At 42.4% G+C, this 13502-nt stretch overlaps 1 protein-coding gene across 1 annotated transcript in view; it reads right to left on the minus strand.

Annotated features, from left to right (window-relative positions):
* Positions 1 to 11352, minus strand: part of VAPB (VAMP associated protein B and C) — a 32537-nt gene extending 21185 nt beyond the window's left edge. Inside the window, exon 1 of the mRNA XM_072879310.1 lies at positions 11028 to 11352. Coding sequence (XP_072735411.1) covers positions 11028 to 11085 — 58 coding nt within the window. The 5' untranslated portion in view covers positions 11086 to 11352. The remainder of the gene's footprint in view (positions 1 to 11027) is intronic.
* Between the last annotated feature and the right edge of the window lie 2150 nt (positions 11353 to 13502).

The following is a 13502-nucleotide window of genomic DNA, read 5'->3' on the forward strand; positions in this document are numbered from 1 at the left end:
CTCAGTTCCTTTGCTATGCCTCTGACAATACCAAGTGATTTCATTTTATTTCCACAACTTCTCCCATTTTATTTTTGGGGATATCTATCAGCAATACAGAGACAGTCAAAATAAAAACACTAGCGATGAGCAAGAGGGCTCAATAACAGGTGTAGAACTTGACTTACTGTACGCTTTTTAAAGTTATAGAAAGTTGATGACGTTTGAAGATAAACACTAAAATGAAAAAAGCTGAAATGTCAAGCAAGACATCTTGAGCTATCAGCCAGGTGCCTGTGAATGAAGAACACCCAAGATCCAATCAAACTCTCCCACCATCTTACTCGTCTTTAGACAAATCACTTAAGGGCTTGATCTTCTGCTATTAAGAGCCTTAAGAGTTGATAAGCAACTCCAAAACAGAAGCAGGTTTGGACCCTTATAGTTTTTCTCTCTGTGAAGTCAGGAGAATACTTATCTAATTACAGAGAATCTTGTGAAGATTAGTGTTTTAAAAAGAAATGTATGCCAAGTTTTAATCATCATCATCATCTGGCTCTGGAGACATTCATAATTAAGTGAACATCCGCAACTTTTGAAATCAAAGAAGTCAAAGAATGAGAAACAAGAAGTGCCTGTGTTGCATAAACATCTGATTTCACAAGTAACTCACTGAGAGGACCCACCAACACCAAATTTGGTAATTATTTTTAAGAAAAACTTAGGCCTCTCTTAATCCTTGTGTAAACCACCCATAAACCTTTCAACCTCAGCTCAGATTTTAAATGGAAGTAGCTAGAAAACCCCGCCCCCGTGGAATCAATTTCTGTAGTCTTACCAGGACTATCCTCACCCAAAAGAGCCCTTGAAATAAAGTGACAGGAGGGAAGTGGTCATTTCCACTTCTGCTGTGTCAAGCAGTAGAAGCTTTGATGAAAAACCTATTACAAAAATAGAAGTGCCGTCCAAATCACCCCCCATGCAATAGCTGATGCAGTGGAGTAATTCTTTTTTAAAAAAATGTAATCAATAAAATGATCTAAGAGAAAAAAAAGATGACGTAGAAACCCAACAAAATTACATGATCCAGATGCCAAAGTTGGAGCAAGGTTGGCAGTAAATTATTCCATTTGGATGGTCTAATCAGTGTCCTTCTCTGGCCTATTTTGGCACGAACTAGTTTTGCCAGAGCATGCCTCATGCTTAATGGGAAAAAAAAGAGAAAAAACAAATATGGGACCGAAGACTGTTTTCAAGGTATCTATTAGTATGTAATTTTTGCCACCTTTTATTCCTCAGAGGATCATTAACAGATTGACTTCACAGGTCTTTTTAGCATTTCTCTAGCCTACTGCACCTTCTGTCAGTTGAAACAATATCCAAGAATATTTTAAAAATTGCATTGTGATTATTAGTACTGGGCTTAGCTGGCAAGGGCCTGTCTGTTGACTGGAGACAGTGTTTATCCACAGATCAGGTATGACAATAGGAACAACTGTTCAAGCTTCACTTATTCTATTCTAATAAGTGTGCCTAAAGCCAAAATAACTGTACATGACAGGGGCAAGTAAAACAAAGACTGACTTTCCATGTTTATATTTCCAGGGTCTCAAGAAGTTGTAAGAACTATGAGGCCACACATAAGCTTGCGAAGAGAAATGGAAGACTGTGCCTTTCAAGTAATTTTGGTACCAGTGTCATTTGTTTTTTCCAACTGATCTCTTCAGAGTTTTATTACACCCAAACATCACTTACAGCAATCTTCAGCAACAAAATCACACAACATGAAATATTTTCCTCTACATCCTAAACTTGGTACATCTCTGTTTCAACTTGTGCTTTCATATCCTTTTAGAACCAAATGCCAAACATATTGTATTACTTTGCTCATTCCATTTACAAATATCACATGTACCAACTCTCTCCAGGTATGAAAACAGCTCAGAAAACAATGGCATAATGTCTTTTGATAGTGAATAGTAGCTACAACTCCTTCAATAGGCATGACATAGTAAGACCTACTTATAATAAGACACCTACTTATTCTACATGGCTAGAAGCCTCATTCCTCGGGGTTGCTGGGTGGGTATTGAAAGGATACTGAAACAAAGCACAGGCCCCCAGGGAGAAGTGGGGATGCAGCAGCAGAGAACAGAGCGCAGCATGATGATGGCCTGATGTGCAAGCTCCCCTGGCAAAAACAGTGCTAAAGACTGAAGTAAATGTAAAGTATCTCCCTGGAAGAAGCATCGTGATTTTAATCACCATCCCAAACTATGCTTTTTCTTCTACTTCTTGTGAAGTAATTTTTCCTGGTCTAATTTCATCACTAATTTCCATTTCAGATGCACATTAAAATGGTAGGGAAAAGGCAACTTAATCACTCTAATTTTATGCTCATATATACTCTTCAAATAGACAAATTCGATGTGTAACTTAAATAGCAACTGAGCAAATATTTTAAGTGCAAAACTATGCATAAATTGCAAATATCAGAAGAAATGAGCAAAATCAGAGATTTTGGGATGCACAATGAGTAGCTGCTTTTCTAGTAAGCTTAAAAAAAAAAATTAAATAGGCAGTAAGAAACTAATTATAGCTATAAATAAGGAAGGAATCCCAAATTTAGCAAGATACATTTCTGGGGAACCACTTGAAAACTAGCTTGTTAACTGTGCTTTCAGAATCAAAGGAAAAAAATAAAAAAACAAACCACCAAACCTAAACCAAATCAGAAATTTAGTCAGAAGAAATGAGAAAACTTAATAAAGAAAAAAATACCTGACAGCTTATACAATCTGGCATAGAACAAGATACAAACGTGAAGTTGCATTCTCCAAACATAAACTTCCATAAGTGTTATCCACACCGCCGTATGATGCTAGTAAGCATAATGTAAAAACAGCTATACAAAAAAAGAAGAAAAAAAAAATCTTACTGCTGTTACACCTTTGATCCTAGTCTGGTAACAATGTAGGAAGGCCAGAAGAGGAGACATTGCAAACCAGAGGAAATCATGCATGCAAATATTTTGAGAAGACGCAAAATATATTGTTAATTCACATATCACAAGCAGCAGCAGTTGCAAATATAAACAGGCAACAGTGGCAGTCCAAACATGAAACTGCATATGGGAGGGCTGCATTCCTGCTTGTGAGAAACATTAGAAGCACCAGTAAGGATGAAGAAACTGGTCAGATGAAAAGGAGCAGTCACAGGAAAAACAAACAAGTGCAATTATTTTTTTTTTTCCATAAAAAATTACATAGTCATTTGACACACCTTCTACAATCACAACTAACTTGAATTAGGTCTTTAGAATTGTTTGCAAAAACGTAAGATTTGGCTCCATAGCGAGCCCCACACCTACACGATTTTATAATTTGCATCCTAAGTAACTGGATCACCAGGCAAACCTCCCCCTTCTCTATTTTTTCCACCCCTCGTGGAAACCAACCAAGAAAACAGGATTAAATTTAGAACGATAAAATCTTTAATCCATAGCACCATGGTATGAGGGACTTGGTTTACAGCTCAGAGAACTAGACACTAAAGTAGTTTAGTAAAGAGATTATTTTCATAAAGTATTTATAATAATGTGGGATAAAGTACTGCAGGCAGCAACACTACCCAATTTGGACAAATGTTTTTGGGGCCAGAATAATTACAGTTGAAGTTAGCAATTTTCAGAACAGCTATAATACAGGAAGGATAGATTCCGTCAACTCTCAATCTGGATTGTCTTGCTAGTGTAAACACTCAATCACTTCAATCCATGTGCATTTTAATCCTGCACTGAATTAAACATGGAAATGGTGATTTGCTTTGCATACATTTTCAATGACAGCAAGATTATGACAGCTGTTCCAGACTGATGGCACAAATCCCTCTTTATGAAAGGTTGCCTAGCAGGCCAAGTTTTAAATTCGACAACATCCCAGACATATCAGAAAATATCCTCTATGTCTCTACAGACATCTCAGTCTACAGAGCAGGTAGGAAAGGATTTATATATTTAATAAATACTGGGTCAAACACCAGAGGAAGAGACTTGGCATGAGTCTGGCCCCCAGTTTAGATAAACTGGTATTTAAATATTCATATATGTATGTAAAATAGGCTTCCTTTCTGCCTCTGGTCATCACACAAGACGACAATGAAAGGAGGCTTCAATGTTACTTGTGGTAGGAACTGTCATACCACTGTCAGAGTCCCTCATTCAGAGAAGAGAGATAGGTCTAACTGGGAAAGAATTCCTGACTGAACCAGATTCTCACTTAAATCAGTGCGGATTTACTTGGAGGAAAAAAAAACGGCTTGCAGCAGCACAATGATAATGTTAAAGATCACATTCCCTACAAACACAAAGATGAAGTTTAAGTCTGAAACAACAGCTGTTACCACAAACAAAATTGTTGCAAACATCATCAATAAAGCTTTCAAAGACAACCAACTACACTGACAGAAAAAGTAAAAAGGCTGTTATTGTACCAACTATGAAATGCATTCAATAGTTATTAGTTGTTCCCTGCAGGGAGCAAACATAAGACCAATATGGTAACAAGATAGTAGAAAATGAGCGTGACTGCAAGATGTGGGCAGAATTAGCAAGGGTCATTTGATTCCCGCATTGTCTCCAGCTAGGCAGAAAGCTATGTTTAGAGGCACTCTAGAAGCAAGAAACAAGACAAACCCACAGTCACCCAGCTGTTTGCTACAAAAATTGCATTACAACATATGTAGAAGTTGCTCATTTGATTCAAAACTCACTTGATGCAATCAATACTTTCCAGAGCTGGGTGCATACAACAAATTAAGCTTCTTTTAAAATTGGGTATTTGTTCATAGATGTAAGCTGACCTGAGCTCATAAAGTTGGATCATTCACTATGGTGATGATGCTTTTTTTTCCAGTTGAGTTTCAAAACAGATCTGACAATCTATTTAAAGGTTTGTACTCTAATTGTTACAATCCTAATTCTGAATTAGAGTGCAATTGAACAAAATTCAGCCTTGTATTCAAAGGTAGCTAACCTATTTAAAAAGAAATAAAGCATTGCATGACTACTGGTAAGTTTTTAATTTATAAAAGCTGTGAAGTGAGGAAAAGAAAGGCAGTAATTTCATTTCCAATGAGGAGAAACTATCAGAAACTCCTGTGCAAATTTCTAGTCCATATTCCTCTTTCACAGGTGATAAGACATTGCACATGGCATGCAGGGTAGCAGCTGGTAAATACAATTTGCTGCTAAGCATCTGTGTGAAGCTGCACCCACTATGATACACTACCTGTGTCTTTATTTTGACATGATAGCCATGCTCCTAGGACTTAAGACAGCCAGCCCTTACATTATGTTTACATACGTATTTTCAATATAATTTGTTATCAGATATATTTTCTCAAGTGATGAATAGAGGACACATCTCATCAACCAAATCAGACTGGCAGCCCGCCACCCTGATGAGCTTTAAACAACAAACTTGACAAACTTTTTCACATATCACTGCAATGGTTCCATAGCTCAAAGTGAGCTGAAAATTGGTGCACAAACATGAGATTCCCAAGGAATGGGAAACTATGAATGTATGTGTTCCACCCCTTACAATAAAGGCAAGCAGTTGATCATATTAAAACCACAAAATCCCACAAAACTAAGAGAAGTAACCGCCAAATCACAGCTGCTCATGCTGATTTTATCACTGCATTAGGACCTTCCTTGAAATAGTAATACTTTGATCCCATTCATGGTTGTTACTTCAACTGCAATTCTTAAAATCTATGCAGTACAAAATTATTCAAAAGCCCTTAACCCATAAATCACATTGGCCAAAGCCTTCAAGGAGATCATGAGATTTTTGGAAATAGTCTTGGGAGACCTAAATACATTAATTAAATTTATCAGAAAATGCAGATAAACCTCCTTCACTGCTTCACACACCTCAAATAACGGTTACCTGGCTCTCTAACCATCCTATTCAAAGTTTCACATTTCTGTTAGCCCCCACACATACAACTCCTCCCTCCTTTCCCAGTGGAGCTGTTAGTGTCATGTCTCTAGTGTACAGGACACCAGCAGATTAAAGAAGCTCAACAGAAGCACTATCTTCAACTTATGACACATTTCATTTTTTTAAAGGTAGAATGAGACACTCGCAATGTATCACTATCTTGCTTTTATCTCCAGTTCTTTCCCTCCAAACACTGCTCTTTTAAAATGAAGTTAAGAGTCCATGCAAAGTGATGAAGTAATTATAAAACTAATGGTACACATGAAATTAGAATAATTCAGTGAGATGCAGCAAGTCTGTACAACTATAACAAACACTTAATAGTTAGAATAAGCTATTGATTTTAGCTAAGTTGCAAGAATAGGAAGCATAACATCAACTGCAAACATTCAAGTGTCACCAGAAAATGACTAATTTTGTTTGATAGTTGGGCTACATGCTTAAATTTGTTTAGATTTAGGAAGCCTGCCTGTTATTTAAAAACTATGTCCCCTTTTTAAGCGTGTAACTTGATAATCAAATTCAAATATGTAGAGAGATGTGAAGGTTTACTCATACTTAATGCAGTAACAATGATTTTACTAGGAATCAGGCTAGACAAAGGGAAGCATGGACTGATACATTTTCCAGCAGAAAAGTAGATAGCCATTGACACAGCAGCCTTCAGAGTAAAGAAATCCTAGTACTGACTGCCATTATGCTGGGAATACCAGGAGGGCTCTAATAGTTTAAAGAAAACGGCGTGTAAATTTTCAGCTTAAAAGATGCATGTTAATTATACTGAACAGGCAACTTCTCACAACACTGTCAGTATTTTACATTCTTAAACACAGCCTGTTCCAGTGGCAATGACTAGAAATCCCTATTTATCCAATGCAGAACAGAACGAGAACAGAGTCAAATCCCCCCAAATACTTTCAGTGCAGGAGTGTTTCAATCATTACAGACAAATCATGACAGGGACAGAGATGCAATTATACAGTTTAGTTGCAATGTCCGACTAAGTCCTTAACCTCTCTTCTGAGACTTGACAACTGCAGGTTCAGTAAAGGCTATCTTACGCCCCAAACATTACTTAACTGTTGGATCGAAGAGCCTTAGCCTGGTATCTGTTAAGAACCAGATATTCATGTCAGATACAGGAGGTTTTGCACACCTACACTGCAATGCACAGATCTGACTATAGTTCACGCTTACTTACCCTTGTTTGGGGAGAGGCAGCCACCTAACCATGGTAATGCAGGTTATACAAGCTGCATAGGACTGTGGCTAAATACTAAATACTTCACTCACAGCGCTGCAGATATAGTGTTGGACTGAGCATATCTATACGGGCCAAGGCCACATCTTTAGACTGCAGCTCTGATGTACCCAGAAGATTCACTTAAGCCAGTGATAGGTGATAGCTTGGAAACAACACTGCTAGGCCTCAGGCCAGATCTGAATCAGTACTATTAGGACTGGAGAGCACTGGCTATTCTGGTTTATTATTGTGTCCTTTGCAGAAAGCAAAGTTACACAGTGACATATTGCATACGTGCAGGTGCAAAATCACATACTGGGAACAGGAAACAGCATTTCCAATTGGCAGCAATTTACACAGTTTTGCGAGGAATTAATCCTGCATTTGGCAATACTGCTATTTGCCACTTGGGGAGCACTGCAACAGAGTGCTGAGTCATAAGTCCAGCCTAACCTGTAGCAAACCTCTAAAAACATTGCTGAAATGTACCTCAGCCTACGCCACCTCCGTTTTTGTGTGTGTCCCCTACTAAACACCACTCCCCTCACACTCTGCATCTGCAAAGAATGCAGAAGCATTTCAAACATCTAAAAACCCAGGCAAGTTCTAAAATAAGTTATATTCTAACAGAATTTTACTTGCTGACATTAAACAAATGATCTCTATTCCAGATGGGCACATTATGCTGAAATGACAGATCGGCCTCACTGGGTAGCTGTCCTGTGAAGGGCATGAGGCAGTGCCCTATAGCACAAGTGTGGCACTGCAATTAACAACTAACAGAAGGGGCCAGAATTACACATCTTTGTGTAAATTTAAATTTTATAATGCCTAAAGTCAGGCCCTTGAATACTGTAATCTAACTAATTCTTGGCAAATTGTTGGATGTTATCTTCTATTAAAAAAAAAAGGAAACGTAAATGGAAACGTTGTCATCTATAACAACAATGGTCTTTTTCACCATTCATTACCAATAAAGTCTGAACAATAAACCTTTAGTTCGATGCTGTCTCACCTAGGCTGCAAGTCTACACCAAGCAAGAAGTGGAGGAAGTCACTGGCAAGACAGTAAAGCTCATATTTCACATGGCATCAAAGACCAGGGCAAGGAAACGGGCACCTCCGGCCACATAATGGTCAGCAGAGGAGAGTGTCCTGCCTCCCGCTATTCACAGCTGCATTTCAGCACAGCACATGCTGATGCTATTTTGGAGCATGTATGTTATGGTGTAGGAGATGCAAGGCAGGGAGGAAAGACAGCCCCTGCTCATGTTCACATGCTGTGAAAAATTCTAGGATGAAAAACTCCTTTGATATATTTGCAAACAAGTAACAAACACAGTATTTTGAAACAGAGCACCAAATGAATTTAGAAGAGTCACTGCAAACCAAGGGGCTGCAAAAGCTTCTTAAAAAAGGTCTTCAAATCCTTTACAAGCGAAAGTGCTGGCTAAGAGAGACGTGTCTGCAACCCCATAGTGACTGAGACACGTTATAAAAGAAATCCTCACTTCTGTATCTTACTCCCTGCATCTTTTTGCAAACATCATACCTTCCTCTAGATTTTATATTTGAGCTATACAGAGCACTTCAACAGCATCAAAGCTAACTATTTTCTGCTTTTTCTACCTGTCTGCGTTTTGACTAAGACCTTTATCCATTTCCAGTGCTCATGAAACTTGGTTTGCAGTCCTACCTCATTGACATTGCTTCCTTACACTAAGCATCAGATCTTTCAGCGCGCACCAGCCAGGAAGCACAACCGTACCAGTTAGCAGCACTACTGACCTCTGTCAGTTTGTATCTACTCCTACGGTGCAAAGCAACACTCTGGAAATCAACACAACTATTTACAAAGGTGAGAAAATCGTTACTGTCATATTACCAGGCAATATGCCATCACAAAACCAGCAGGACAAGAAACGTTTAGAGCAGAATTTACTTCAGGAATACTTAAAATTGGCCTTTCCTGAATGAAGGACAGTGGTCAGCAATGCTTGCTAGAAAGGACTGTAAGACAGAATTTATTGCCAAGGCATATGAACACTATCCATAGCATTAAGCCTGCTCGAACATTAATATGTAAGCATAATTTTAACCTAGGCCATTTATTAGCTGCAGTTAGACAAGTAACATTTTACATTGTAAGGAGTATATGTTGCTGGCTAAAGATCTGGCAACCAAAATCTATATGGTTAGTTGATTTAACTTCAATGGTTACTGATTATTTAGCCTAGAATCTCAACTGAAGGACAGGCAGCCTGACAAGTTATCTCTATTTCAACAAAAAACCCAAGAGTTTGGCTGGGTTTATACCTACCTGTGATGAAGTGGGAAAAAAAACCCCAAACCCGAATCACAATTATGTCTCATTGGCAAGTCGGTGCCAATTAAGGCCCCACTTTTTGCCCACCTGAGTTTGGATTCACTTGCTTGTTGAAAGCAATATTATTCAGAACAAGAGCTGATTTCCATCTAATCATACTTAACATAAAGAATGTTAAAACAACAATAATTTCCTTCTTAAGCATGTTTGATACTGCTGCCATAACAACATGCAAATACTTCAGCTTGCAACAAAGATATATTCATTCCACCCAGTGTTTATTACCATGCTTTTTGATAAGCCCACTTCCTATTATTACTTCCAATATATTTACTAATAAAAACAGGTAAAGACTTCCCCTACATTTGAAAATGTACATGAAAGCTTTTTCAAGGAGTATTATTTTCACCAGAAACCAGTAAATAAATCACTATGTTTAAAAAAAAAGTGTATTTACCACATATTCAAATGAAGCTATAAAGCACCTCTGAGTCTGGTAGCATAAATAAACTTGCTGAATGCTTATTTGTAATCCCAGAATATTGTATTACAGTAGTGCTATCTGTCAGGCTACAAGACAGGAATTTCAACGCTAGAGAAAATTCAAAGCCATTCAAGATTTTTACTTAAAGAAAGGAGGGATTTTCGCGCAGGCATTCGCGATTAATTTATCTGAATGGCTTGTCAAACTATAATAATAACATGAAAAAGCCACGAAACGCTGCCCTGCAGCCGGCCGGAGGCCCTGCGTTTTCTGTCGGAGCCCGGCGGAGCCGCACGCACGCCGTTCGGATGCCCCACGCCCCGGCTGCCTGACAGCTCGGGGAGCACTCGCCTCCCCCCGCCTCCGGGCCGGGGGTCTCGGAGCCGCCGAGCGCCCGCCTCGACGCCAGCCGAAAAAAACATCCCCTTCTCCTGCCACTGCCCCTCCGCGCAGGCCGAGGGCTCCTCCCGCCGCCTCGGATATTCCCCGCTCCCGGGCGGCCCCGCGGGGCTCGGGCGCTGCCCGCAGCCCCCGGCCCGCGCTGCCCACACCCGGCGGGCGCGGCGGGCCCTCCGCCGCGGCGAGGGAAGGTCAGCCTGGGGGAGAAACGGGCTTTTCCGGGGCCAGCCGGGGCGCGCTGCCCCGCCGCCGGCTGGAGAAGGCGGCGGCCGGACCCCCCCCGCGCGCTCTCCCCTCAGGCCGCCCTCGGCCCTGGGCGGGTGGGGGCGGGCGGCGCAACCGCGGCGCAACCGCGGGACCCCCGCGCCCCGCCGCGGCCCCAGGAGGCTGGGGGGGGCGCTTCCCCGCCCCGCGGCGGGCGGGAGAGGCCCGGCAGGGCGGGGGGCGGCGGCGCTGAAGGACATTTTAGCGGCTGGTGCCCAGCCCCGGCCCCCGGAAAATGGCTGCCGCTGGAGCGGGGCCTGAGAGCGGCCGCGCCGCCGGCCCGGCGCGGGGAGGCGGCGGGGGGTGGCGGCGGCTGCCTCGTACCTTTGAATTTGAGCTCGTGCTGCGGTTCGAGGCTGAGGACCTGCTCCGCTTTCGCCATGTTCCTCCTCCTCGGCGGTGGCGGCACCAGGCGGAGAGAGGAAGGGACGGGGAGGGAGGGGAAGGGAGGAGGAGGGAAGGCAGGCAGGCAGGCGGGGGGAGGCGGGGGGACACGCGCCCGGCTGGTTTATTCACCCCCCGCCAAGCGGCCCCGGAGCGGCGAAGGGAGAGGCGCTGCGGACGGCGGAGCGAGGACGGGCCGGGGAGGGCGGGCGGCGGCTCCCAGCGCGCACGCTGCCCTGGCAGGGACGCGGGGAGAGGGCGGGAGGCGGGACGGAGGCGGGATGATGCAGCACGGAGGGGCCCAGAGAGAGGCTGCGGCTGACGTCTGCCGCCGGCACCGCCGCCCGCCTCCCGCCGCGGCTGAGGGGGGCGGCCCGGCCCGGCCGCTCCTCGGCTCCCTGCGCGGCGCGGCGCGCCCTGGCCGCCGGCAGAGGCAGGGCCGGGGGCTGAGCGGGCAGGAGGGGCTCCTCACCTCCTCTTTCGAGCTCCCTCGCTACGGCTGTAACGTTATGGAGGAGAAAGAGGTCTAATTAATAATATTAATGAAGTTTAATCATCACTGGAAATCGTGATTTGTAATAAATGCCTTATTTTCTAGTAGCAGACTGTTATTTTAGGCCTTGATTCCGTAAACCGAGGTCCGTATGGCCTTAGGGCTGCCGCCGGTCTGCCCACGGCAGGGAAGGGGCAGTCCCTCCGTGCAGAGGCAGCCCGGGACGCCCCCCCGCCCTCCGCCGGGCCTGGCCGCCCCTTCCCCCCTGCCAGCACCGCCGGGGACCTCTCGGCTGGAAAGGGGGGGAGGGAAACGCATCCGGGGCAAGGAGGGATTCCTGGAGCGTCAAATAACCGCTCTGCACAGAACGACATCCTAAGGCAATTATGGGGTGACTGCAAGGCTGAAGAACGGAGCATTACAGTACCAGGAAAATCCCGGTAACTGTCATCAAGCTACAGGGAAGACTAACTTTTTAACAAATAAAACCAGACTACTTTCAGGTCATCTTAGTGATTTTAAGACATATCCATCCCCCCCCCCCCCCCCTTTTTAAGTAAACTGTAACCAAAGTTTTGGGTTGTTTAGTTTGTTGGGGTTTTTTTTCCTCCAAATAGCATGATCTAAAATATTTTTAAAATTTACAGGTTGTTCTAATATGAAGTACTGTGTTATTGTTATGAAGTATGTTATGAAGTACTGCGTTACCTTAGGCTAGGGTAGTTACAGTACCACTACACTTTTTTTTCCCCCTCCCCTCAGGTTGTTTTAAACATTCTAAAAGTTCGTAAGAATTTATAAAGTCTTGCTGTAACCTGTCAAACAATGAAGCAGGAGTTTGGGACACCTGTGTTACCAGCAGAAACACACTGGTCTTAAAAACTGGTAATTTATATACATCACAAATTATTCATTAGGCAACTGGACTTTAGACATACAGGACTTGGGGAGAAGATGCCATTTGCAGAGATAAAAACCAAGTGTACTGACATAAATCAACTTCAAATGAATAGCAACTCAAAGCATACAGTTATGTTAAGTCCTAATCAGGGCTAATTAGCAAACAGGTAAGAGGTGAATGAAAATATGGTAAAACATTGTGAAAATTCATTTTGTCACACCAATACAATGTGTGATGCAGTGTACCTCACCTCCACACAAGTTCTTTGTATCATGAATGTTGTTTTACTTCATAATTGCCAAAAATGCATAAGGTAGCTAAAAAATCTGGAATTTATAAACAATAGGGTTGTTCTCGTTTCTGGCAATAAAAGCAATGGCAAATGACATTTGTGTATGTTAAAATTAACTCTACTAAAAGGGATGATGGCATTCAATGCTCTAAGCACATCTGCAGTATTTATACCACATCTCACACTTCAGCTGCTCTTGTCCATGATAATTCCTGTTTTTCAGCTCATCTGCTTAACCACCTCCAATCCTGTTTCGTCTTTTTTGTTCTGAGATGTCTTTCATTCCACGCCAAAACAAACCCATATATGCGTTTCGTGTAACTCCTGGTTTTGCACAACCCAAGTGAAACCTGCCAGGTCCTTCTAGCCAATACATCAGGACTAATTTTTAGAAGCTTCAGCAATGTACAGCAACACGTTCAAATAATGTACTGCTGTTCTTCCTTAATTCCTTCTCTGTTGGAGAAAAGATGGTCGCATAATGTCATAAAGGGGTGCATTTTCTTTTCCAGGTCCCTGCTATTCTACTTTGCTTAGTTAATTAGATTTGGAGCCTGGGATGTTCTTGGCTTATTATTTTTGCTACTCGGGGGGGTTTAATTTATAGCATAAACTATGGATTATGTCATAACATTTTACTAGATCTCAAATCAGGAGAGAATTTAGTTCATTTACGCTTTGGAGTAGAGCTTTCTTTGGCTGATATTCTGGAAAGGTTATCTTCTTCCA

This window comes from Ciconia boyciana, chromosome 14, assembly GCF_034638445.1.
Source record: "Ciconia boyciana chromosome 14, ASM3463844v1, whole genome shotgun sequence".
NCBI lineage: Eukaryota > Metazoa > Chordata > Aves > Ciconiiformes > Ciconiidae > Ciconia > Ciconia boyciana.